Genomic DNA, 27,056 nt, shown 5'->3' with positions numbered 1-27,056 from the left:
ATGTTTACCTTTCGTACGTTCTGAGTACAAGTCGGTTTACTTTTTAATCACGGAGATTCGTCTGTCAATGGAGCCCACGTTGTGCGAAAAGCCTGGCTGTGACAAAATAGTGATTCTAACGAAATGAAGGCAATAAACCGTAAAACTTTCTTGGAAAACGTTGTGAAACAAGTCATGTATCTGTAGGTCTTCAGCGGTCATTCCGAAACGGCCAACACTGTTCAGGTACAGCGATCAACTGTTGTGTCTGATGCAAAGAACAGACTGGTGGTCAGCAGAGGGGAGGGGGTGGGGTGAGACAGGGGATCGCGAACGACCGGGTGGCGTATGGGTGTCGAGTCCCCGTACCGTACGTCCGAATGCAACAGGTCACTGGGTGTTAATTAATTAAACTTCAGTTAAAAAAAAAAGGAAAATAAATTAGTTTGCTATGTTGCCCCTTTTCAACCCTCAAACGCCGTAGATAGCTTTGAAATTTTGTCTCGTCCTTATCAAAGCATGTCGGCGTAGGAGAAGAGAATGTGTTTTATTCCACCATCGAGCTTGAGCTCTGAAACGTCGAGGCAGAAGGGAGCCTCCGCGGGTCCCTGGCTTCAGGGGTGGATCTGCGAATACAACAGAATCCCGTCGCCCGTGGTCTCCCGGGATCCGTTCATCTGTTCAGCAAATGCAGGCAAAGTGCCTGCCACGTGCTGGCGGGTCAGTGCTAGGTGCCGGCGAACGTTCCAGCAGCAACAGCGAACAACTCTGCCCTCGGGAGCCCCACATCTAGAGAAGGAAGACGTGGCTCGGATCGTCACAGACAGCAGCGGTCTGTTGATCTCTGGGGTCAAGTCCTCGGTGGCCGCAGAGATGTTCCGTCCCCATCCCCCCGCCCCCAGGAAGGACCCGCTGCCCAGCCTCTGGGTGTGCTCTCGGCACAGCGTTACTAGTCTGTGCGACCGCGAAAAACAAACACATCTGCCAGGAAGCCTCCACTCTGCCCTCTCCCGTTCGTCAGGGGCATCTGGGAGTCCTTTTCTGCCTCTCCCTCGGGCCGGGGACACCGCTGAGGGGAGGGACAGAGAGGGACACATACAGGACACAGATGCACACTCTGGAAGGCAATCCCCCCACGGGAATTTTTCCTGAGGTCGTTAGAAAATATATGCCCCCCGGGGCGCCTGGAGGGGCTCAGTCGGTTGAGCCAGGTCGTGATCTCAACGTCCACCCAGATCACGATCATCACGGTTCGTGGGCTCGAGCCTGTTGCTGACAAGCGAGGAGCCCGCTTGGGATTCTCTTTCTCCCTCTCTCCTCTCTGCCCCTCCCCCCATTTGTTCTCTCTCAAAATAAGTAAATAAACCTGAAAAAAAAAATTTTAATATGCCTCAAATTGAAGAAAGAAAAGAAATGAAAATAGAACTCTTTTGAGATCCATTCTGTGCGAGGGACTGTTGTGGGAGTTTTTACCACAATACCCGGGACCGGCTGTCCCGCCGCTTTGTCCCCGCACAAAACGAGCCGCTGGCAAAAGTTTATTAGAACAGACGAGACCGGAAGAGTGGTAGGAAAGCCCTGTGTACAGACGGGGGACAGTCGGGAGTGAAACGCCTGAGGACTCCAGCGGGGGTCCTCGCCGTAGAAGGTCCTGGTCTCTCCCTCCCCTCTCCCCTCCCCCTCGCGCCTTCCCAGGTCCCACCCTTGCTGGGGCACAACTCTAGGCGCTGGGTGCTCCGCTCCGCTGGTGAGGGGTGGTCTGAGGCCACACTGAGGCCTTCGGTCACATTCCTGGGGGAAACCTGAGGGGGTAGGTGGGGTCTGGCACATTGTTACGAGAAACCTCCCGAGGGGGGCGGCTGTGGCCGGGCACTCCCAGCATTGTTCCAGAATGGGTGTTCCCCCCCACCAGGGACCTCAGGCCCTAATCCTCCTCTCTCGGCCTATTTTGTCTTATCTTTTCCAATTGCAGAATCTTGGGAGAAACAATCCTCACCATACTTAAGCCCTAAAGCTCCCTTGTCCCAAGGAGGGGACAGCCGGAGGCCAGCCTCACCCGGCCCGCTCTAGCTGTGCAGCAGCACTCAAAGCTGGACCAGTGTCAGGGAGAGGGTGCAGGGCAGGGGCGGGGCCGGGGGGCGGCGCTGGAGGCAAAGGGCTCTCCTCCCTCCTACCCCTGCGCAGGAGCGACAGGGGCTCCACCGGGCCCAGGGCAGTGGGGTGCCCCCCGAGTCCAGCCGGCACCCCCAGCGTGACCATCCCGCCAGAAACCCCTCTGGCCTTGGCCCTCCTGCTCAGGGCACGTCCTCAAAGGGATTCTACCCTGGGTCGCAGGGCTCGTGGCTCATCCGCGTACCCTCGCCAGGGGCCTCGAGGGACAGGAAGCAGGAACGAAACAGGCGGAACCGGGAGCGGTTTGCCTCGGGGCGCAAAGACCACTGGTCCCCTTGTCCCCTGGGCTGCCCTGGGCACTTCCGGACCCAGGAGAGCAGCCAGGCCCAAGGAGCAGTCCTTGCTGCACGGATCCCGGCCGGCCCCACCGGCCCCGCGTCTAGGCTCCGATCCGATCCCGCAGATTTCCGCGGCACCGCCTGCCCCCGGGGGCACTTCAAGTGCACGGCGAGGCGGGACCCCTGTGACTTCAACGGCTGAGATCAGCATTCCCTGGCGCCGGCGGGGCCAAACGGACCGATAATGATTCAAACGACTTCCGTCCGCCAGCCGGAGACCTCCGGGAGCCCCCGCCGTGCGTGCCAGCTGTCCTGCTACGTAGACGCGAGGCCTTCAAGGAAAAGACGGTCGCGCGTGCAGACTGGAGCCAGGAGACAGAACTAAAGGAACAATCTCAAAACCCAGCTGGAGAGCGGGGATCTCGGGGGAGCGACAGACACGGACGTGGTCCTGGGGCACCGGCCCCCAGGAACCGAGGAAACCCCCCAGGAAAGGGGCTGGCCTTCCAAACTCAGAGGGTATTTGGATCAGTCTTGTCTGGAGGGTGGGGGCCTGGGTGGTCTGCGGCCGTCGGCGCTGCACAGGATCTTCCGCCGAAACCGGCCGAGACTGGAGACCGTGGCAAGAGTCCCTGGGCAAGAGCAGGTCAGCGCCAGAGCGCGAAGCCCTGCCCAGCCTGCGGGCTGCAGGCTACTGGCGCCCCCCGCCCCAGCATCCCTGCTCCCCTCCTTCTTTAGCAACTGAACCCTGGTTTGAACTGGAGAAACCACGAACGCAGCGAAAAGGTGACATCCCCAGACCTCCCTGCGGTGAGGTATGGTCTTGTCACCAGGTTCCCGCCAACGGTGTGGTGCTGCGCGCCTGGGACGGCCGCGTGAGCGACACAGCTCAGCCGGAAGGGGGCTGCTTCCATCCCCCGCCCCAGCCTCCACCTCTTCATCTTCTTTTTCTGTGCACCTGGAACTCGGGCGTGTTGGCTGGAGCTCCAGCAGCCTGTGGCACCGTGAGGTGGTTTCATCACCGTTAAGGATGAAAAACACGTGTGGGGACAAGCAACGTGGGCCCTCGGTGTCACTGTGGCGTTGCCTTCCGAACGCCACGTTTCCGGGCCCTGGAATGTTCCCGGAAATGAGAAGCATGCTTCATCCCCGGGATTTGTACAGACCGGTCCCTCTGCCTGGAGCATTCCCTCTCCGGACCTCCGACTGGCTTGCTCCCTCACTGCCTCCGGCCATCTGGCAGAAAAGCACTTAGAACCCAAGACACTAAGGCCTTCTCTGAGCACCTGTTTATAGCATCCGTGCCCCCCAGTGCTCCAGAGGACTTACACTTTCCTGCACACTGGGGGTCTTCTCCTTGCCCCTTCACTTATTGTCTGCCCCCCACTGGAACGTGAACATCACAAGAGCAGAGGTTTGGGCTATTCTGTGCTGTGTCCTTATGTGCCCAGAACGTGCTTGACACAGAGAAGACACTTGATGAAGGCAGAATGAATGAATGAATGAATGAATGGCATGATCTGACAGGCTCTGGCATGAGGTCCGTCTGGCTCAAGAAAAGTCACCGTGGGCACGAGGAACCAGGCTGGGACTGGGGCTGCATGTTTGTCGTGGGCAGGGCGGAGGACATGGGGCGGGGCTCACTCTCCGGATCCTTGTGGGTCTTGTGGGCCAACGAGGGAAGGAAAGCTAGCCCCCCTGGCCCCTTTCTGCCCTGGCATCTGTTCAGTTCAGGTGTGTGTGCCCACAACTTGGGGGCTCCGAAGCCAAGGTTCGCCATGTGCTGAGACAGCCACGGAGCCCGGGAACCAAGTCTGCTCCTCCGTGCCCCCGTGAGGCAGCCCCCCAAGAGATACTGGATGTGTGGGGTGCTACGATGATTTTACGTGTCCGCTTGGCCGGGCCATGGTACCCGCAGGTTTGGGCCAACGTTAGTCTAGAGGCTGCTGTGGAGGCATGTTTTAGATGAGGTGAACATTTAAGTGGGTGGACTTTGAGTAAACCAGACCACCTTCCATCATAATGTGGGTGGGCCTCATCTCATCAGGTGAAGGCCTTAGGAGAAAAAGGCCTGCTCTCCCCAGAAGAAGAGGGAATTCTGCAGCAGACCACCTTCGAGCTCACACTTGTAGCTGTTCCCTGGGCCTCCAGCCTCCGGCCCGCCTGCACAATCACGAGTCAATTCCTTAAAGCGCATTTCTCTACACACATCACATCCTATCGTCTCTGTTTCTCAAGAGGACTCTAATGCAGGGGCCGCTGTTTCCACACCAGCGAGCGCGGGGAGGGCCGGGGTGTCTCATAGGAACGGCGACCGATGAGCCTCGCCGGTCAACCGCGGAGACCGGGAAGTGGGACACACCCTGACTTGTGGGTCCAATCAAGGGCACGAGTGGAGGTCACACGGGACAGCACGGGGCTTCGAGCGTGGGCACCGAGCACGACGGCTTTATTTAACCACTGAACAAGGAGCCAGGCCCGCGGCCGCGGACGGCGGGGATCCCCGGGCAGGGGCGGTGAGCTCACGTCCGGGATGCGCAGAGCCTCACGCGGGCAGGAGAGCGGGCAGCACTTTCCCAGCACACTGGCCGAAGCCGACGCGTTACCCGTCCCCCTGGCAGTGCCCTGGGGCGGAGGAGGACAGGGTCAGGCACGCAGCTGGGCCCTCGGCAGCACGACAAACACGACGGTCAACGAAGAGCGACCCTCCCGGAGCTGAGCCGAGCCGCGGGGGCGCGGACACGGAACGGTAGGTGCACCTGCCGCCAGGGACCCTCCGGAGCACTGGACCCGCGGCTTTCCTGACGGGCACGCTCCGCCCCCGAGTGCGTTTGGGGGCCAAACCCCACGTCTGCTGACAGAGTGCCTGGCCGCTCCGTGGCCAGGGGCCCCCAGAACCCAGCTTCCTCATCTGCGAAGCAGATCGCGGGACGGTACCCACGGCGGGGGCTGCCACGGGCTGCCACGCCTGACACAGGGGACCCGCGAACACGCCAGCGGGTGCCAGCTGCTGTGGCGGTGGCGAGCGAGTTGACGGGGGCCGCACGCTCGGCCTCTGAGCGCGGCCCCTCTCTCGGGGTCGTGAGGGTTAGACGACTATCTGGGTGAGGCCCCCGGCGCGATGCTCCGTAGGTGGGAGCTCCAGGCCCTCGATGCCCCGAAACAACGGTGAGGGTCTGCTTAGCGGAAGGGCCTGTGCGGACCGGACTCAGCAGGGAGGACACGGGAGCAGAGAGGAGGGGGCATCTGGGCTGGGATCTGATGGGTGGTAGAGTTCACCGGGACACTGAGGGAACGGAAGGCACACAGGCCAGGGCGGGAGACGAGCGTGGTGCACTTGTTCCGGGAAGCTGCCGGGGGAGGGGGCGGGGGGCTGAGAGCCCCGACGAGCCGTGTTCTGAGGCCACTGAGGCGACACGGACCAGCTTCCAGCCAGACAGTGACACGTTACCGCCGTGTCTCGAAGGGAGCCCATGGTGGCTCTGGAGGACATGGACGGACACACAGACGCGTCGGCGTGAGGCCTCGGGCCCCGGGGCCCCCAGAACTGGATCGCACCCCCGGGACCCCCGGGCCGCTTGGAGGCCAGAGGAGCTGAAGAGGGCCGCGCCAGGCGGTGGTGACCGTGACCCCTGCCGGGGTTGGCCCGTGACCCCGGCTCACACAAAGACACCACCAGATCCCCCCCCTGCTGCAGACGGGCCCCCAAATCAGGGGCCCCACCTGCTACCCGACGGGGAGAGGGGACGAGATGTCGGCAGCCAGGGAGAGCACGGAGGCAGCATTTGTAGAGGGGCCCTCCTCCCGGCGGGGACGCTGCCCTCCGCCCCCGACTCGACACGGGTGCTCCATCCGTCACCGGGGCCCACGCCACCCCCACTAACGCACCACCTGCTACCCGAACAAGGGTCCACGACGAGCCATCCTGGGGCGTGAGGCTGGCCGCTCCCTCCCCATTTACTGTTGGCACAGCAGGTGGCCAAGATGGGTTCTCTCTACCCCAGCGCGAGTGACATCCGGGGCCAGATGTCACTCGCTACGAAGGGCTGTCCGGTGTAGGACGCTCAGCGGCATCCCCGGCCACCACCCAGGTACAACTAAGACGGGTGACTGTCCCCTGAGGGGCGAAGCTGTTCCCGGTTGAGCCCACCGGTCCGGGGGAGGGCAGGAGCCGCACCCAGACGAGCTGGGACCCCAGGGTCTTCCCGAGCCCCCAGGTGCCGCTGCTGGGTCCAGGGGAAAGCTAGGGACAGGTGCATCCACGCAGGGATGGAGGGACCCAAGAGGTCAGGGCATGTCACTGAGCCCTGGACAGAGGGGAAAGCCAGCGCCCCCACCTCCAAACTGTGGACACAGAAGGTGACAGCGTAACTCCTCCTTCTCTGGAACCCGGGTCCCGGCACGCCGACCTCACCGGCCCTTCCCTGGAAACTACCTTCGGGCTACTCCCCACCCCACCCCACCCACAGAGTGGGAAGCTGCCCCCTGCCCCGCACGCTGCACCTGCCAGCCCGCCCAGGCACACAGCCTCACCCCGCAGAGGAGCAAGCCCGGGGACACAGGAGCAGCCCCAGGCAGCGAGCTGGGCCTGACACCAGGGTGTCTCTGCCAGTGGAGCTTCATGGGGTCCCACCCAACTCACACCCTGAACTGAAGCAGAGGAAATGATCCAGGGAAGCGGGGTGGGGGGAGGGGGGCGGCTTGCACCACGCAGAGGTGAGGGTGGTGACCTTCCCATCCCAAGGCAGTCACCGCATTCCAGAGCGTCCCCCCTGTGGAGACTGCGGTTTAAAAGTCCTGGGTAGCCAAGGCCAAGGCCGGTGGAGGCGGGAGGCCAGGACACGCAGACTCGGGCCCGGGGACGCCAGAGTGGGGACGAGGGAGGACAGATGGCTCTTCGGCCAGCCTGGAGCGCCACACGCTCACAACGGGCACGCGGACAAGAGAAGTCGGATGGAGCCCGCGGGCCTGGCCGCCCTCACCTGTTATGATGACTTCATCCCCGTCCAGCAGAAACTTCCTGGTCTGTCCGTTCCCCAGGTCGATGGCCTTCGTTCCCCTCCAGGACAGCTCCAACAAGGAGCCAAAGCTTTCGGGCTCCTTCACAACAGAAAAGGAAGAAAGCCTCAGATGTGGTGAGCGTGTCGGCTGCAGAGTGGACGCCCAGCAGAGCCTACGAGCCCCTGCCTCGTGGGACCGCCCGGCCACAGGGGCAGGCCCAAAGGTCCTCGGAGACTCACCGGCCCGCTGATGGTTCCAGAAGCCAAGAGGTCCCCTGGCCGAAGGTTGCAGCCATTGACAGAGTGGTGGGTCAGCTGCTGGAGCATCGTCCAGTACATGTACTGAGGGTGGGGACACAGGGGGACAGGAAAGGTGGCTCACCCCAGCCTCCGGCCGGCAGCCCATAGCCACTCAAGGCAGACATCCTCCCTAGGTGTTCTCCCGGTGCCCCGAGTGGCTGGCAGCAGCATAAGCTGTCCTCCCGGAGCCACCCAGGCCCCCCCCACCCCAGCTGAGCCACCCAGTTTCGCCCCCCCACCCCAGCTGAGCCACCCAGGCCCACCCACCCCAGCTGAGCCACCCAGGTCTCCCCCCCACCCCAGCTGATCCACCCAGGTCCTGCTCCCCCACACCCAGCTGAGCCACCAGGTCCGCCCCCCACCCCAGCTGAGGCCACCAGTTCCTCCCCCCACCCCAGCTGAGCCACCCAGGTCTCCCCCCCACCCCAGCTGAGCCACCCATGTCTGCCCTCCCCCCCCAGCTGAGCCACCCAGGGTCTGCCCCCCACCCAGCGTAGCCACCCAGGTTGCCCCCCAAAACCCCAGCTGAGCCACCAGGTCCGCCCCCCCCACCCCAGCTGAGCCACCCAGGTTCCGCCCCCCCCCACCCCAGCTGAGCACCAGGTCCGCCCCCCCCACACCCCAGCTGAGCCCCCAGGTCCGCCCCCCCCACCCCAGCTGGAGCCACCCAGGTCCCCCCCCCCCACCCCAGCTGAGCCACCCATGTCCGCCCCCCCCCCACCCCAGCTGAGCCACCCAGGTCCTCCCCCCCGCCCCCCACACCCCAGCTGAGCCACCCAGGTCCGCCCCCCAAACCCCACTGAGCCACCCAGGTCCGCCCCCCCCCCCAGCTGAGCCACCCAGGTCCGCCCCCCCACCCCAGCTGAGCCACCCAGGTCCGCCCCCCCACCCCAGCTGAGCCACCCAGTCCGCCCCCCCACCCCAGCTGAGCCACCCAGTCCGCCCCACCCACCCCAGCTGAGCCACCCAGGTCCGCCCACCCCCACCCCAGCTGAGCCACCCAGTCCTCCCCCCCCACCCCAGCTGAGCCACCATGTCCGCCCCCCCCACCCCACTGAGCCAACCCAGGTCCGCCCCCCCCACCCAGCTGAGCCACCCAGGTCCGCCCCCCCACCCCAGCTGAGCCACCAGTCCGCCCCCCCCACCCAGCTGAGCCACCCAGGTCCGCCCACCCCACCCCAGCTGAGCCACCAGGTCCGCCCCCCACCCCAGCTGAGCCACCCAGGTCCCCCCCCCCCCCCCCAGCTGAGCCACCCAGGTTTCCCCCCCCACCCCTGGCTACAGCTTTGGCTCCTCTGCTCCTTCACACGTCCCCAAGAAGGCAGACCTTCTCCCCACTCACACCCTCAGTCTGCAACCTGCTCATCTGTCCTCAATTACACGCTGCCCTGCAAATACACCTGAGTCCTGAGTTGGCAGGGTTTAGGACCTCATCACAGCAGAGGCTTCCCGTGAGCAGGCCTTGCTTGCACTGCCCCCCACCTCCCCGCCCCCCTGGGCCCCGAAGCAGACATGGGCAATGGAGCAGAATGATTCGAACAGGATGTCAGGGAGAGCCCGGGAACAAAGGAGCACCGGGGTGGGGGGGGCTCCGCTGGGGACAGGGGGGACGGGGGGAACCATGTGGCCACCAAGGTGCTCAGATGCAGTGCAAGTCCACAGCTTCTCAGACCTGACACTCCTGGCGAAGGAAAACTTAGAAATGGGCTCGAACCCAGGAGTCCCCCCAAGAAGGCCCCCTGATCTTTTCTCAGCATGAGGAGCCCATGACAATGTCCAATTCAAGAGGACACTAGAGCAGACGGGAATACGTTGATTCAGATGTGCAAGTGTTCAGCAAACACCTGAAAAAGTGCCCAGCCACACTACCCATCAGGGAGATGCAAACTGACCCCTGCACCCTCAGTGACTACAGGAAAAGGCACACGGCAGCGCCTGTCGGCCAGCGGGGAGCGGCCGAGCAGCCAAAATGCTTACCTGCTGCTAGCGTGAGCAGGGACTGGCACAAGCGCTCTGGGGAACTGTCTGGAAGAGCTTCTAGGCTGAGTGTACAGATGCACGTGCTCTGTGACCCAGCAAGTGTATTTCTGGATACACACCCAACTGAAAAGTGCCCGTGTGTGCACCAAGAGATGTGGCCTAGAATGTTCACCGTAGCTCTGTACTGCCCCGAACGGAAACAACCCGCACGTCCCACGGACCAGAATGTTCTAGAATGTTCGCAGTAGCTCTGTCCTGGCCCCGAACGGAAACAACCACACGTCCCGCGGACCAGAATGCTCTAGAATGTTCGCAGTAGCTCTGTCCTGGCCCCGAACAGAAACAACCCGCACGTCCCGCGGACCAGAATGTTCTAGAATGTTCGCAGTAGCACTGTCCTGGCCCCGAACGGAAACAACCCGCACGTCCCCACGGACCAGAATGCTCTAGAATGTTCGCAGTAGCTCTGTCCTGGCCCCGAACGGAAACAACCCGCACGTCCCGCGGACCAGAATGTTCTAGAATGTTCGCAGTAGCACTGTCCTGGCCCCGAACGGAAACAACCCACACGTCCCGCGGACCAGAATGCTCTAGAATGTTCGCAGTAGCTCTGTCCTGGCCCCGAACGGAACACCCGCACGTCCCGTGGACCAGAATGTTCTAGAATGTTCGCAGTAGCTCTGTCCTGGCCCCGAACGGAAACAACCCGCACATCTGTCAAGAGTAGAACATTTTACGGAATGAGATAACGAACCACCACTTAAACAATCAGACACCTGCCACGTTAGAGAAGCCTGAGGGAGGAGAACACACATTGTATGATTCCATTTCTATAAAAAACAGACCAACTTGACGTACGGCAACAGAAGTCAGAAGAGAGATCACCCTGGTGGGGGTAGGGGGGTGGCGATGATGTGACAGGAGGGGACAGCAGGGGGCAGCTGAGACGCTGCCATTCTGGTGTGGGTGCAGGCGCACGGGGATGTCGACTTGGTGAAACTAACTGAGCTGTGCACTTAGAATCTGCATTTTCCTCCCTGTGTGTTGGGCTTCAATTAGAAGTTTACTTGAAAAGAAGAAAAAAAAAGTGACTTGGATCCATCCGCCCCCGGCAGGACCAAAGAAGCCAGAGGCTAGACCCTCGTGGGAACATCTGCCGTCCCCCGAGAACATCACTGGTCACATCTATGCAGGCTGCATCTGGTGGGGGGTAGTCTCTGTGGCCTCTTTAGAAACAGGCCCACGCACTGCGCCACGACCACATCCCAGGACGGACGCAATCCTCCTGTTCCTGCCGGCAGGACGGCCCTCTTTCCCGAAGGTCCAGGAAGCAGCACCCCCGCCCTCCCCCCCCCCCCCCCCCCCAGGTTTCAAGGCTTACCTTAAAGTTGGACCTGCATATGGTGGCTGCCTGGCTCATTCCTTCTCCTGTTGGAAACAAGTAGCACTGATGGGGGGCCCTCGCTCCATTAATGGGGGGGGGGGGAATGTGTAAGCGGGGGGGGGGGGCATTTGTAAGGTAGATTGTTCTGTGGCCTACGCCTGCCATTATCGGCCACCGATTTCACCACAGAGCCGGGGAAGCAGTGAGCTGGCGGCCATCGGAGCCGTGACACCTGCACAGACGCCATCAGCCGGAGGCGGTGCACGTGTTGAAACCTGTGTGCCACGCCCCCGGGGCCCTGTGGACAGCGGGGCCGTCTGTCCCCGGCGGACTCCTCCAGGGACGGGCAGGGTGCTGCTCGACGACCTACTTTGCCAGCAGTTATTAAACACCTCCTGCAAGCAAGGCGCCGGGCTTTGCTGCTCGGTTCCTCGACGGGGTTCGCGAGGAAGCTCTTTACTCCGTCCGAGGCCCGGGCCCTGGCTTCCCGCCCGCGGCTGCACAGAGCAGGTCAGGTCCCCCACGCCTGCTCCCGCCCACACGCGTCCCGCAGATCCCGACAGGGACCGTCACGACGGCACCTTCGGGACTGCAGGGGGGAGGGGGCCTGGGAAACCATCCCTGGGCTCAGTCCTCCCCTTCTAGGTCTTTCTACATCTCCCGACACCGCCTTCTTGATAAACCCGTCCCCTCCCCAACCGGGCTCTCCCCTGGATGTTTCTGGACAGATGAAGGGAAGACAGAAACGGGCCCCAGAGAGGGTCCGTGGGTAGGAGACTAGCCCGGGACCGACAGCCCTGGGTTTTCCTCTCAGCCTTGCCCTCAGCCCCCTAAGTGCCTTTCCTCTCTGAGCCTCAGTTTCCTCTCTGAGCCTCAGTTTCCCAAAGTCTACCACAGAAGAGCGGGACTGGCTGGTGCGGTTTTGCAGCGGGCGCTACGGCAGCCGTGAGCCCTTCCTACAACTCCTCCCTCTGGGAGCGTCCTGCTCCTGTGGGTGACAGTGCCGTCCCCTCCTGCAGGACACAGCCTGCTGCCGGGAAGCACCTCTGTCAGGGGCGGAGACGCTGGAGCTGGCGGGACAGCAGGGCCCGGCGCGCGTACATAGGTTAAGAGGAGGAGAGCGATCCAGGAAGGGCGCGGCCAGGGGCCTGTGTTGGTCCCTGGGCAAACCCTCCCCTTGGGGGCCTCCAAGGTCCCCCATCAGGAATGGAGGTGACACCGGCCTCTTCCTTGGTACTGGCTCTGTTCTAAACCTTTGCACGACGCCACAATCCTTTACCCTCACGACCACACGGTCCAGTCGATGCCATCACTGTCCCATTTTACGGATGACAGACTGAGGCCCAGACGGGTTCAGCCCCTTGCCCAGAGTCCTACGGCTAAGCAGAGCCATGGTCTGCAGGGCCAAGCCCTTTACACTAATGCTCTACTGGCCTTCGGAGCTGAGCCGTAGAGCCACCGGGGATTGTGGGCCGTGGGCCCCGGGCCGTCTGCGAGGCTCTCGGGCTGACCCGGGGTAGGGTGCAGGGGACAGGGTGTGTGGCCCCAGGGAGCAGAGCCAGGCTTCCCGACAGGCACGAGGGAGGGGTCACCAGTGGTGTGTGAGTGGAGGCTGGGGTGACCCTGGCAGGGGTGGGGGGGCGGTGCTGGAGAGGGGATTCAGACAGAGGAGGCAGGTCCCAGACTCCGTGCTTTCTGGCCCTAACAGTCGAGAGCTCAGCAATACGTCACCAACGTCCTGTGGGCCCAGTGTGGCACGCTTTGCGGGCGGGGTGTCCCTTCCCCCTTTCCTTTGCAAGACCCCCATGGGGCTCTAAGGCTGCAGTGGGAGACACCCTCTCACCAGCCACCCTCTGCCCCCCAGGAGTCCAGGAGCCCACCTGGACACAGTCTCTGAGCGCACGACAGTACCTTTCAGGGTGACAGAGAGGTTGATGTCGAACGTGTAGGGCCGGTCGTGGCGGAGATACGGCAGGGGCTTGGGGTCCTGTGAGGGCAGAGCAGAGCACAGAGGGCTACTGGTTGAGGGGCTGCGCTGGCCCAGGCGGGGCCCCCAGCAGACCAGCTCCCCAGGCACAAGGGGTCTGACGTAGGACCTGTCCCTGGACGGCAGGGACACTGGTGGTCACATGTGCCAGACTCTGGGAAACGCAGCCGAGGGGGGAACATCCGCAGGTCAAAGGTGCAGGGGTCAGATCAGGGATGCCCCAGAAAGCCAGGGAGTGGAGCAGGGGGTGGGGGGGTGTGGAGGGGGCCAGAGATGGGGAACAAGACAAGGCCAGTGGGGGAGGCTGGGCAGCAGCAGCCGAGAGGGGCGCCCGTCGGTGCGGGACGCCGGTGGAGGCCGCCGAGGGCCAGGCCACGAGTCCGCACATCAGCCCGGCACGGTGTTTTCCTGAAGTGCGACACACGAGATAATCTGGGATGACTTTAATGGTTATGTGTTTTTTTTTTTTTTTATGATGAACTTGGTGGCTGGTGACACCAGTAGGACATAGAGAAAAAAAAAAAATCTAAAACAAAAACACTATCCCTGTCTTGTCTAAATACATTTGAGTTTAAAAAAGGCAGGAGTAGCCAGAGTTATGAAGACCCCGCGAAGGTGTTTGCGCAGGGGGAGCCCGAGATCTCACGTGACTGGGAGGCACGGGAGGGGTGCGGCCTGGCGGGCAGTCAGGGGGTCCCGCCAGGGAAGGGGGCAGGCGTCAGGGGCTCACCCAGGTGGGGAGAGCCAGTCTCAGAGAGGAAGAATGACGGACGGGGCGAATCCCCATCGCGAGGCATCTGCTCACGGGGAAAGACCCCAAGCTTGCTTTTAGCACAGCAGACGTGAGCGCGGGGGGGTGGGGGACAGGGTGGATGCAAGAGCCCCAGCAGGGGGAGGCCGGGGGTCAGGGATGGGGGAACGGCAAAGGGCCGTGTGCACCTGAGCATCGCAGGCCTTGGGGAGACACGGGAGTCGGTGGGGGGAGAGGCCTGGCTAAGAGTAGGGGCTGCTGGAGAGGTCCCAGGGCGTTCCTGCGGGCTGATGGCAGAGGAGGTGGGGTGGGGGCCTGCGGGTGAGCCACCTGTTGCCGGGCTCCAGGCTGCATCCCATCAGCGGGGCTCCAGGGGGCGCCGTCCCACAGAACAGACTCTGCGACCCGGGGAGTTGTGCGAGGTGGTGGCCCCGGCCAGGCCCCTTCTTCCCTCAGCTGGCCGGTCCCCCGGCCCCAGAGGATTCTGAAGGCCACACAAGAACTGTGCGGGGCGCAGGGAAAGCACAGGCAGAAGGAGCGGTGCCCGGCCTGCCTGAGGTCACACGCGGGCAGGCCGGGGGGCACAGAGCTTCCCTCCGGGGTCCCGATGCCAGGTGCGCCCGTGGCCTCGGGTGGAGGGGCCTGGCTCTGGAGCCGCTGCAGAGGGTAGCTCACCTGCTCCGGGTTGGGCACGGCAAAGGGCAGGAGGGCGTCCATGGGCACCACCCACGGAGAGATGGTCGTGCCGAAACTCTTCCCCAGGAACGGCCCAGGGGGACGTACTCCCACTTCTGGATGTCTCGAGCTGCGAGAGGAGGGCCGAGCCGGGCTCACAGAGGCTCCGGGGCCTCACGGTGAGCTTCCCTCCTCCGCGGTGCACGGGCCCCAGCCAGGCTGCCCACGGCCGGGGACAGCAGCATTCGGTGCCCAGGTCACTGTGCCGAATCACAGCAAGAGGCAGGCTGACCCAAGGGCAGGTGGACCGTCCCCCCACCCCGAAGGGGCTAGAAACTCGTCATCCACGTGGGGAGGCAGACCCCATCCACGTGGGGTCTCTGGCACACTGCCCAGGGGCTGAGAGCGGCTGGATGCTGGGCTGCTTCGGTTCAAAATCTCAGCCCGACCTCCTCGCCCGCGGCATGGGAATAACCGTGTCACCAGCACCCTGCAGGGATTCGGCACGGGCCCGGCCCGTAAGTGCTCACAAGGGTTAGCCAAGAAGTCAGCCTTGTTCCTACTGAACTCACAAGAAAACGATCAGAGAGGGGAAGTACCTGCCCGAGGGCTCAGAGCTGAAAAGTCTGCGTGGAACCCAGGCCGCACCCCCCTCCCCTGACCTGCACCAGACCCGAGAACCATCAGGCCCGGTGACCGCCTCCCTGGCATCTAGTCTTCACCCAGGGCGGTGTGCTCCCCAGGGCGGAGTGCTCCCCAGAGCAGAGTGCTCGCAGGGGGCCGGGCCTCGGGACGCCCACCCCCGTGATTACCGCTCCAGTCGTTCATGAGGACCATCCCGAAAATGTGCTCGTGGGCCCTGGAGATGGGATCGGCTCTCCCAAGTTGTTCCCGGGGCCTACGAAGAAAGCCTGCGAAGAAAGAAGGCGGTTAGCATTGGCCCCTGCTGCCCCTCACTTGCCTGGAGGCAAAGGTCAGGTATTTCCACAAACCCGCCCGCCCGTGCTGGAACAGAGACAGAGGCCTCCAGGCCCGCCCTGCCCCGCCCCTCCCTCAGCACCCCTGCACACACCCCATGTGCTGCGATCTGACAGCTGTGTGAGGCTGCGGAAGAGACACTTCTGGGTGGGCACTCATGTCAAGAAAAGTCCAAAACCTGCCTCCATAATGCAGCCAAGGAGAGAGCCAGATGGGGTACCCCCCCCACGGCCCCGCCCCCCACCAGAGAACAGCATCACCAAGAACGTGTGCAGGAACCAGCTGGATACCGAGACGGGGGAACGCCGTCAAAAGCACACGAAATCAGCTACGACATTCGTAAACCTGAGCCACAGCTTTTATTTGTTCTGTGTGTCTAAACGTTGCAACTTCTTTTATCAAGATTTAGGACAAAAAAAAAAACCACCAAGGGCACCAATTTGTATAGAACCTGATCCCCATCGAGTGGAGGAAATCTGTGCCCCCCCCCCACCCCCGACCGTCTTCCATACACTGGTTTCACTTTCCTCTCGTCCGCCTGGGGTCTACCCCCAACACGGGGCCCATCTGCCTGCAGGGGGCCCTGTGCCGGTGCCTCAGGCCGGCAGACCCCTCTTGGGGTCCACGTGGCGCCCCCTTGCAGGAGGCAGAGGGCTGGCTGGGAAGGCCTTGCTGGGACTGGGGGCTCTTTGCAAGGGGACACACATTCCTTCCTCTGGACGGAACCCCAAGAAATAGCAGAGCAGGACTAGAGAGATGGGGGGGCTCCAGCCTGCCCCCACCTTACCAGGGGGCCCCCAACCCTTTCTCCTCCACCTGCCACGAGGAGATACTCAGCCCTCTCCGAGGTCTCACCTAAAACCACCATGGGGAGCCCCCGCCATCTGCCCGTGCACCCCCATCATGGGGGGGGAGGGGGAAGGGGGGCGGGGCCTGGCTCCACGACCTGCTGGCCTAACACACTGCCCTGCAGCCAGAGTCCCCCTCCAGCCTGGCGTCTCCTGCCTGTCCCCTCACCCTCGGGGACTTCCAAGTTCCTCATCCCTGTCAAACGCACAGACCTGCAGCGTGAGGGAACCCAGAGTCAATGTCCGTGTCCTGGGGGTGATGCTGTGGGATGGCCACGCGGGGGACAGCGTGTGCAGGGGGTCGGGGTCTCCCTGTATAACTGCTCACACCCGCACGTCACTCTACAATCACCTCAAGATAAAGAGTTTAAGGTAAAAAAAAACATGCAGCCCTGAAGTCACCCCAGTTCTGAGATCACACGGGCCTGGACACAACCTCAGGGGAGCTGAGAGGTGTAGTTGATTCTTGCTACGCGTGGGGTTTATATTCTTTTTGTATTAATTTCTGTTTAGATTTGTTTATTTATTGAGAGAGAGAGAGAGAGAGAGAGAGAGGGAGAGAGAGAAAGCAGGGGAGAGGCAGAGAGGGGGAGAGAGCATCCCCAGCAGGCCCCACACTGTCAGCGCAGGGCCTGCTGTGGGGCTTGATCTCCCCACCCGAGAGATCACGACCTGGGCCAAAGCCGAGTCTGATGCTCCGCGGCCTGAGCCGCCCGGTGCCCCGTGCAGTGATCACACCCACGAAGTCCGCACTCACACCGCATGAGCAGGTGCAGACCCACCGCTCCCGTGGAAAATGCCGGGCCTCCGTCGCACTCACACCAACCGGTCCGTATCTCACCTCGCCTTGCGTGTGTTTCTGTTTGAAGTCACCCCATCGAACGTCTCCCGCTGACTCACTAACACGAGCGCTGAGTGCCCGCACATGCTGTCTCTGTGCTCACTGACGCGAGCACTGCACCCGAGGGGGGTTTTAAACAGCGAAAGCACCCCAAAAAAGCACAAAGATGCAAAAAGCGTGGCCTTACGTGGTGAGAACGCCACCCACGTACAGCAGGAGCTGAGCAGAAGGCAGAGCGTGGCCCCGTCCAGCCCCCGCGGGGAACACACCATGGGGCCTCGAACTCCTTCCCGCTCCGCGTGGGTCCCAAGTGACCCCTGCGGGCCCCGCGAGTACTGGTCTGGAAGTTACCGGTTTCGCTTTTAGAAAGTAGGAGAGCTCGCGGACACAGAGCTTGTGGAGGGTGGAGGGCCCTCCCCGGGAGCACTCCCGCCCCACGCCGGGCACAGGCCGCGCCCAGGAAGCACCCCGCTCACCATCTCCAGCTCCATATCCAGGAGCTTGCAGGGGCCAAAGACGGGGGGTTTAGCTGCAAGACATCAGAAGAGAGGGGCTGTTGTACGTGCTGGGCCACGGGACCCGCCGTGTGGGGACACAGAGCGGGGACCCGTGAGGGTCACTTACCGTCGTCGGGCCTCATCTGCCCCGTGGGCCTTCGGATCGGCGTGCCTGACACCACGACGGAGGAAGCACGGCCGTGGTAACCCACCGGCAAGTGCAGCCTGCGGAAGACGGCGGAAGGAGGTTACCGTGACACGCGGTCAAGGTCACTTCTACAGTTTGCAAGCTAAAAACAAAAAGCAGTCGAAACCCGCGGGGCGCCTGGGTGGCGCAGTGGGTTCGGCATCTGACGCCTGGTTTCGGCTCAGGTCATGATCTCACGGTTCTCGAGTCCAGGCCGCGCAATGGGCTCTGTGCTGAGAGCAGGGAGCCTGCTTGGGATTCTCTCTCTCTCCCTCTCCCTCTGCCCCTCCCCTGCTCACTCGCGGTCTCAGGATAAACAAGCTTAAAAAACAAACAAAACTCAAAAGGAATTGCTAAGTGTCCGTACCACGAACACTGCTCAGCATTAACATGGGAGGAAACAGGGCTCCCGGGGGCTCAGGTCGGTTAAGCGTCCAACTCTTGATTTCAGCTCAAGCCCGGATCCCAGGGTCATGGGAGCAAGCCCCACATCGGGCTGCACTCTGAGTGTGGAGCCTACTTAAGATTCTCTCCCTCTGTCTCTCTCTCTCTGCCCCTCTCTGCTCTCACACGCATGCACTCTCTCCAAAATAAAAATTTTGTAAAACAATACACGTGTTTGGCTTTATAAAATGTCGAAGTTGGGGCGCCTGGGTGGCGCAGTCGGTTAAGCGTCCGACTTCAGCCAGGTCACGATCTCGCGGTCCGTGAGTTCGAGCCCCGCGTCGGGCTCTGGGCTGATGGCTCAGAGCCTGGAGCCTGTTTCCGATTCTGTGTCTCCCTCTCTCTCTGCCCCTCCCCCGTTCATGCTCTGTCTCTCTCTGTCTCAAAATAAATAAACGTTAGGGGCGCCTGGGTGGCGCAGTCGGCTAAGCGTCCGTCTTCAGCCAGGTCACGATCTCGCGGTCCGTGAGTTCGAGCCCCGCGTCGGGCTCTGGGCTGATGGCTCGGAGCCTGGAGCTTGTTTCCGATTCTGTGTCTCCCTCTCTCTCTGCCCCTCCCCCGTTCATGCTCTGTCTCTCTCTGTCCCAAAAATAAATAAAAGTTGAAAAAAAAAAAATTTTAAAAAATAAAAAAAAAATAAACGTTAAAAAAAAAAAAAAATTAAAATGTCGAAGTGCTGTACAGACAAAGCACAGGAGAAAGACGCCACGTCGGGAGAAAACACAGCGCACGACACGGGGAAGGGCTAATTTCTATGAAACGTGACAACATTCTTCCAAATTAACGAAAGAGCAGTGACCGCCCGGAAAAGCCGGCGGGGGGAGTGCAGGAATGTCTGCGAAAGACTATGGAAGACGGAACAGCGTGCTGCCCCGGGAGAAGGGGCTCAGGGGTGGGGCCTGGGCCGATCACAAGACGTAGGTGCATCCTGTGTAATGAAGGACTCGCACAGGCGGCAACAGGAGGCCCAGGGCCCCCTCGCGCCACACATCGACAGGCCCGTCTGCTCTCCCCTGCGGCGGCAGTGGCCCGCGGCTCCCGCCGGAGTCTCCCCTCCCTGCGCGCCTGCGGTCCCAGACTCACCGCCTTGCTCCGCGACCCTGGCCTTGCTGCTTAACCTCTCTGGGTCGTTAACCTGCTGTCTCTTTCCTTCTTCCTTCCTCACCTTGATTCTGACACACATTGCCCTCCCTGCCTGCTGACCCAGGGTGCGTGCCTGCCACTGCGTCTTCAGTCACCGCCACCTCCGGAGCACAGCACAGAACAAAGGGGCAAGGATCTCAGCGCGGGTTCCCCGTGGGGCGTGGCCTTGACCTGGGGGGTTGCAGCCGCCGCTGGTCCCCTCAGGGCTTCTCCGAGCCTGTGCTCCCTCCCGTGCCCTCGGGCTGGCCGTCAGAGCCTCGGGGATCCCTCGAGCACCTGTGTGACTCTCGCCGTGGGCCCACCACACTTGAGAGACACTCCCACGCGGCGGGCGGGGTCCCGGGTGCAGAGGCCAGGCCTCGAGTGTGCCCACAGAACCAGCGCCGGCCAAGAAGCACGGGAGGACCTCACACGCTCGGGGACAGGACTCCACCTGTGCTCCCCACACCAAGGGGCCTGGGCCACAGGCGCGGCGGGGCCCTCCCGTCTCTCCGCCCCGAGACGGGCTGGTTAGCTCCGGGGAGAACGCGCTTCTCGCACTCGGGCCCGACGTACCAGTTTGGCATGAGCGCGTTCTCGCTGCCCCGGAACATGATCCCCACGTTGGCGGCGTGCTGGCGGGAAGTAGAAGTCCGTGTAGTCACCTGCAGGGGAGACACAGTGGGCACCAGCGGTGGCCAGATGCCCGGGACAGGGAGGGGCCTCTCCCGCGTCCCTGCCCCGTGGGTGCTCCCCAGCAGCTCAGTCAGGGCACATCCAAGCCTCATCCACAATTTGTTTCCAGAACTGCCCTCGGAGAAACAAATAAGGAACAAGGAGCCAAGGCCGTCGGGCGCGGACAACGGACACCCTCCGGGGAAGGGGGACAGACTTACATGTGTCACCGCCCCCAGCAAGGACTCTGCTCACTGGCCTTCGCTTGGACCCGGGCCTGCTGCTCGCACAGCCTCTCCCCTCCCCTTGTGTCTGCGTCCGAATCCCGGCAACATTTTGAGGCCCCTCCCCCCACTCTCCCTGGGGGATCACTCCTCCTCTGGAGGAAGAAGAGGAGGAAGAATGAGACAGAAGAGGAGGAGGAGCACAGGGAAGGGAGGAGGGAGGAGATGGTGATGGAGGAGGACAAGGGAGGTTGGGGAGGGGAAGGGAGGAGGACGAGGGAGGAGGGGGAGGGAGGAGGGAGAGGGAGGAGGGGGAGGGAGGGGAGGAGGGAGGAGGGGGAGGGAGGGGAGGAGGGAGAAGGAGGAGGGAGGAGGAGGGGAGGGGGCAGAGGGAGGAGGGAGAGAGGGGAGGAGGAAATCGCGTCTGCATTACTTTATTTTTTTTTTTATTTATTTATTTTTTTAACGTTTTTTTTTTTTTATATTTTTTGAGACAGAGAGAGGACAGAGCATGAACGGGGGAGGGGCAGAGAGAGAGGGAGGCACAAGATCAGAAGAGGCTCCAGGCTCCGAGCCGTCAGGCCCAGAGCCCAACGCGGGGCTCGAACTCACGCACCGCTGAGACTCGTGACCTGGCTGACGTCGGACGCTTAACCGACTGCGCCACCCAGGCGCCCCTAACGTTTATTTATTTTTGAGACAGAGAGAGACAGAGCATGAACGGGGGAGGGGTCAGAGAGAGGGAGACACAGAATCTGAAACAGGCTCCAGGCTCTGAGCTGTCAGCACAGAGCCCGACGCGGGGGCTCGAACTCACGGACCGCGAGATCGTGACCTGAGCTGAAGTCGGCCGCTTTAACCGACTGAGCCACCCAGGCGCCCCTGCATTTACTTTAGAATACAGGTTGCATTTTGCAGTAAGACCCCACCTCCCTGGGAGGAGCCCAGCGCAGGAGCCCATACCACCAATTAAAAACACTAATTTTATAGTCTCCGCCTCTTGTGTATTTGTTTTCAGCACATCTGTGTAAGTCTCTACACAATCATTTAAAAGGGGCTGGAAAGGGAGGTGTCAGCGGGGCTGTGATGCCGTGGGACAGAGGAGGCGCCCACCCCCGGAGGCTCCTGCAGCGAGTTCGGGGGCCACGCGGTTCTCAACTGGACAGTTACGAATCGTTGGGATGTGCCTGGGGGCTCAGTCGGTTAGGCGGTCCGACTTCGGCTCGGGTCGTGATCTCACGGTTCGCGGGCTCGAGCCCCGCGTCGGGCTCTGTGCTGACGGCTCGGAGCCTGGAACCTGCTTCCGATTCTGTGTCTCCCTCTCTCTCTCTCTCTGCGCCTCCCCAACTTGTGCTGTTTCTCTATGTCTCTCAAAAATAACTAAATGTAAAAATAAATAAATAAACAAGCAAACAGACACAAGGCAGCACAGCAGAAACGGGGAGGAAATGCCGGTCGCAGCGCACACACAGGCTTGCGTGCGGCGTGCGACTGCATCCCCACGGAACCTGTAGGAAAGACTGGAGACGGACGGACTGCAGACTGGACGGAGGGGGAGGGGCTGCGCCAGGGCACACGGTGACTGAACCCTCCAGACTGCGACCCTTACGGGGCCGGGCAGGGGGGGTGGGTGCGGGCCGTGTGCACATGTGTGTGCACCATGCCTCTGATAAGCTGCTCAGAGCAAGAGCCCAGGGAAAGGATAGAGCAGCGGCAGGAAGGAGGTGGGACCCGGTCCGAGAGCCGTGGCTGAGCAGGTGGGGGGTTCTCCCCACACGTGGACTCTGACCTGAGCTCCGTGCCCTCTGCGCACTTCAGCTGTTTTGAACCCTCAACCCCCCGGGTGGGGGTGAGTCCCGGCCCACTGTGCGTCTGTCTTTTGGAAGGACGCTCTCCACCAGGAAGGCTTCCGGAGGCCACAGAAACAATCGAGGCAGACGCGGTGTTCCGGAAGCCTCCGGGCACACAGATGCCCAGGCCATCCCGGCAGGCCGGCCGCCCGGGGCTGGGAGGCGAGGGTGGAGACCTCCCTGTGCTTCAGCTGAGAGAGTCTGCCCCACTCCTGCTGTCTGATGAAACCGGGGCGCTCTGCGGCACACTCCCTGCCAGGGGCTCAAACTGGCCCGCTCCAGGGCCTGGACTCACAGGTGAGGTGGGAGCACTTTCCACAGCCTCAGGGACGGGCGGGGTGATGTGCGGGTGGGAGCCTGGGGGCAACTGTAAATCCCAGCAGCCGGCGCCCACCCAGCCAGGGCTCCGGCCTCCATCCGGGCCTGCGTCCGTGACCCCTCCCCCACCACGCAGCAGCGGCCAGGGCCCCAGCCAGCCACCGCGGGCCACAGAGCTGCTCCGGGTGCGGGGAGCCCACTCACCTATGGCGGCTGGCAGGTGCATCGCAGCAGAAGCCTGGGCCGTGAACGCCTGCAGTACAGAACCGGGGGGTTTCAGGGCCGGGTAAGCACGGAGGGGGTCCCTGCTCTGGCCGCCCAAACCAGCCCTGGAACCCGGCTCAGTCTCCAGCGAGCACCCCCCAGGCTGGCCCGGGGCCCACGCTGGGCAGGCCGTCTGCCTCCCAAGCCAAGGGGCCTCCTCATGGCTCCCATTTTCCACTCCAGAAAACAGACTAAATTACTCCTTCTCCGGGAGGCAGACAGACAAGGCCACGGAAGGTGCTGAGGGGGGATGGCTGAGTGAGGGAGGGGGCAGCTCCCGAGCTGGCCGGGACCCTGTAGTCCGGACACAGGGGTCATCCCGGTCGGCCCAGAGCCCTGCCGCCCTGACCCGCAGCCCAGGCAGGGGCTGGGGGAGGCTGCCTCAGAACGGCCCGGCCGCCACACCGTCCCCTCCTCCCCACTGCCAGTGTCCGAGTGTCCCTCACCGTCTCCGAAGGTCCGTGTCGTCTCGGAGCTGGCACAGCTGGTGGACAGCAGGTTCCGCAAGGACTCTCTCGCCTCCCTCCAGGCGGCCTGGCCAAGGCCCATGAAGCTATTGAGAGCCGGCTATGCCAGAGCAGAGAGAGGAGGTCACACGGGGACAGCGGGGCCCACGGCCACCTCCAGCATCCTCAGGCCCGGGGCCTTGTTCTCAGCTCTGCCAGCGGCCCTTCCAGCCTGGGCGAGCGTCACCTCCCCCGACGGGGCGTCATGCCACCGCGGGTTTGCACACGGGCCACAAAGCCTGGGAGCTGCTATCTGGGGGGGCTGCCCGGTCAGCACCGCCTGTGGGAACAGTCCACACGGACCCTCACTCGCGTCCTGAGGGGGTTTTCTCAGCCAGGGACGGCACCGTGCAAACTAAGGGCTGGGATGCCGTAGCCAGGCGACGAGGGAGCATCGTGCCTCACGCAGAGGAGACCCGCACCCATCTAATGGGGACCCGGTTCCGTGCACTGGGCCGTCGTGAGGACTGGACGGAGGCTGTGGGCGGGCACACGCTCAACACACACCATCCCTCCTTCCTGACCCAGAACGGGGGGTGCATATCAGGGCCGGACCACCTCCAGGGAAGTAAAGTCACGTCCATCCCACGGGTACGTGCACTCCGGGGGCCACACAGGAGGCGTCTGTCCATTCCAGCCGTCCGTTCCTCCCTGGCGACGTCTCCAGACCCAGAGGGTCAGCACTGGCCGGGGACAGGCAGAGGCTCACACGGTTACCGGGAGCCCCAGTCCAGAGACGCCTGTGACAGGCCCAGCGCCGCGGACCCAGCACTCTCTGCACCGAGGTGCTGACCGGAGCTGTCCCCGGCGCCTCCGAAGGCACGATCTCTTCCCCGAAACAGAAGGGAAAGAGATTCTCCTGGTGGCGTTTTCACAAATGCCCTGAGATCCCGGACAAGCTGTGTCCCAGCGTCCTACCTGATCAAAGACATCCTGGTGTTTGGAGAGGACAGGCCCGTGTGAAGAGGTGCTTAATGACGCTGAGGTCCAGGATCTGGTCGCCAATGGCCACGCCGATCCTCGGTCTCGGCTGGGAGGGGGACGGCATGGTCAGTTGCCGGGGAAAGCCTCGGCCAGATGCTCTGCTTTACCCGAAAAATCTGTCCAGTTAAGAGCCCGTGGGTCCCCCTCCGGATGGGACGGAGGACTGGATCCTACCACGGCACCCAACCCCCTCCATGTCCCAGGGGACTGAGGTTGCCGCGAGATCTCTGCCCAGGCAGCATCTGGAACCCTCTCTCCTTACAGGACAAGGAAAGCATCCTGTTCACTGAATGGGACGTAAATCAAACACCCTGGGAGTGGGGAAGGAGCAGGCGGTCTAGTCCGAGTCCCTCATCGAGACCAAGTCTCCAGCTAAGTTCCTCAGGCGCTGGGTGAATGCCTCTGGTGAGGAGGACTCACCACCTACCCGGCAGCTGGGTTATCCCCCAGGATTAACCTCAGCCTGCCCTCGGGGATTTTCGTGGCGCCGCGGAGCAGAGAGCGCCCCGTGCGCAGGGCTGAGGCCCGGGGGCTTGGATGACGAGCCCCGTCATGGCTCAGACAGGGATTCATTCAGGCGAAAACATTTATGAAGCCTCTACTCCACACCAGCAGGGACGCTAAGGCTGTCAAAGCATGGGGGACAGAGGCGGGACTGGTGCCAGCTGTCCAGAAGCAAAGGCGGCCACAGGGATCAGTGACATAATAGGTGTGGCTGGAGGGCAGCAGGGGCTCCTCGGGTGAGACAGAAGAAACAATACGTTGCTAAGGTCCTGAGGCAGAAAAATGCTCTTAGAATGTTCCAGAGACCAAAAGCAGCCGGTGGGCTGGAGAGAGCAGAGGCACAGCCGGACTGCAGGACTTTAACAACCTGGCCATCGGCTCCAGACTACCTGGGTGCCCACATCCCAGAAGCCACTATCCCTGTCTTCACAGAGAGAGCCTCTTCCGTTTCACCCAATCCACAAGCACCTTGCCATGGGAGGTGTCTGGTGTGCCTTTGATGCCCAACCCCCAGCCCAGCATCTGGCCCGGAGTTGGGGTTCTGAAGCATTTACCGAATATAAGAACGAACAAAACGTGACTGGATTTAATTCACTGCTCTTCGGCCGAATCTCGAAGAGCTGGCCGCTGGCGTGTGCCTTGGCAATCACGCCAGCCTGGCGAGGCCGGCACAACCCCTGGAACGTGCAACGTGGGCAGAGATGGCTTCAGACCGGGCCTGTTCCCACTCGAACGCCCTGAACCTTCTAGAATGCCAGAGGGGCAGTGCTCTTTCCAGAGGGCCATGGGAAGGGGCTCTGTCTCCCGAGCGTCCTTAGGGGCTGTCCCTGCACATTCTAATGTGCCAGCAGCAAGAGCCTGGGGTTCAAGGGACATGAATTCTAGAGCCCTCCGGGAAGGCAAGTCAAAGCACCTGTCCTGCCTCTGGCAAGTGTCTCTAATTGTTCTGTACTCCCAGGAAAGGCAAGGGCGCTGTGCGGAGAGCCGAGCGTGGCTGGCTAACCCGGGTCAAGGTTTAACCTGCCTCACGTATTCGGGTCCCTCCAGGGGACCAAGTGTTAACTTTGTGTTCTTGCGACATTTAGTCCGGCCTGGCTCTTGTGAAACCCAACTGGCGCTTGAGGACCGGCCTGCTGCAGGCGGGGCACAGGAGGGCGGCCCCTGGGGGTCAAAGATCAGCTTGTGGGGGAAGGGGCGGACCGCCAGCGGCTGCATTTTGCAATTATTTCTTCAACACTGGTGTGGGAAGCAGACTCGGGGGTCTACGGTTTACACAGCGAATCAGGAGCTGACCTTCAAGGTTGGGAGTGGAAATGCGAGCCACAAATACCATGAATAAATCCAAGGGGACCTGCTTTCCCCACCCAGGGACCTTAATATTTGCTGACGAACGCCGGGTTTTCAAAGATTTCTTTCTGCCGGTCAGACTACACTTACTAAGCAAAAGCTCCTGTCTCCAAAAGGCTTCTTCTGACAGCTGGGGAACGCCGGCGAGGCCACCCCACAGCCCAAGACTTCCAGCTGGAGGCAAAGTCCCCCAACATCCCAGATCCCAAAGGCCACGGGCCAGCTCACCCTCTAGCGCCCGGTTAACCTGCGGGGGGAGCTAGGGCCCTAACGCGGTGCCCTGGGGGCAGGAAACAAACCCCAGGAACTCTGGAGGAAGCAGGATGACCCCTCGGTAACAACAATCGAACTTGATCTGCTGGCCTGGGAACGACAGTCCTATGTTCTGTTTCAATTCGCATTTAATCCTCACACAAATCTGCACAAACCGCGGCCGCCAGGTCCAACAACGCGCACATCTAGAAAGTGGGGTTCGGACCCACATACCCTCGGCACCACTGCTCCTCAAGAGACAGCCCAAAAGCCTCCCCCCCCCCACCCCCCCGCCTCTGTCTCACTTCTCCTACACCAGTGACCCGGGAGCCTCCGCGGGGCGCGCTCAGCAGGGGAACGCGGGCCCCAGTGACCCCGGGGAGGGGGAGGGCTCCGCGGAGCGCGTCCAGAAGAGGACGACTGGCCGGCGTCCCGCCTGGTCGCGCTGCCGGCACTGGTGGCGGGGGGTTGGGGCGCGGGTCCCGGCGGAGTAGGCACCCTCCGGCCCCCGCCCGGAAGCCAAGTGCAGCAGCTCACGTTGTCTGGGGTGGAAAAGACGCCGTAGGGCAGGTTTTGGATGGGGAAGTCAGAATCCTCGGCCACAGGGACGAAGGACATGCTGGCCAGCAGGGAGCAGGGCGGCGAGCTGCACTCGGCTGGGTCCGGCCGGATCGCGCCCCTCGTGGCTCAGCGCCTGACCCAGGGCTCC

General features: G+C 62.4%; 1 protein-coding gene across 1 annotated transcript; it reads right to left on the bottom strand.

The window, feature by feature from the left end:
* Nucleotides 1-1,504: 1,504 nt before the first annotated feature.
* FAH (fumarylacetoacetate hydrolase) lies at nt 1,505-27,056 on the bottom strand. The gene is given in 21 exon segments (XM_030317224.1): nt 1,505-3,541; nt 4,888-5,054; nt 7,412-7,529; nt 7,670-7,771; nt 11,091-11,137; nt 13,005-13,080; nt 14,507-14,604; nt 14,607-14,636; nt 15,319-15,378; nt 15,381-15,417; nt 17,650-17,702; nt 17,798-17,895; nt 20,000-20,068; nt 20,070-20,088; nt 22,695-22,743; nt 23,048; nt 23,201-23,237; nt 23,240-23,321; nt 24,179-24,217; nt 24,219-24,290; nt 26,885-27,056. Coding segments are annotated over 20 exon segments (1,248 nt in total). The 5' UTR covers nt 26,966-27,056; the 3' UTR covers nt 1,505-3,541; nt 4,888-4,974.

This window comes from Lynx canadensis, chromosome B3, assembly GCF_007474595.2.
Source record: "Lynx canadensis isolate LIC74 chromosome B3, mLynCan4.pri.v2, whole genome shotgun sequence".
In the NCBI taxonomy this organism is placed as follows: Eukaryota; Metazoa; Chordata; class Mammalia; order Carnivora; family Felidae; genus Lynx; species Lynx canadensis.
Note: the sequence above shows the minus strand (reverse complement) of the source record. Positions and strands in the feature narration are given on the sequence as shown.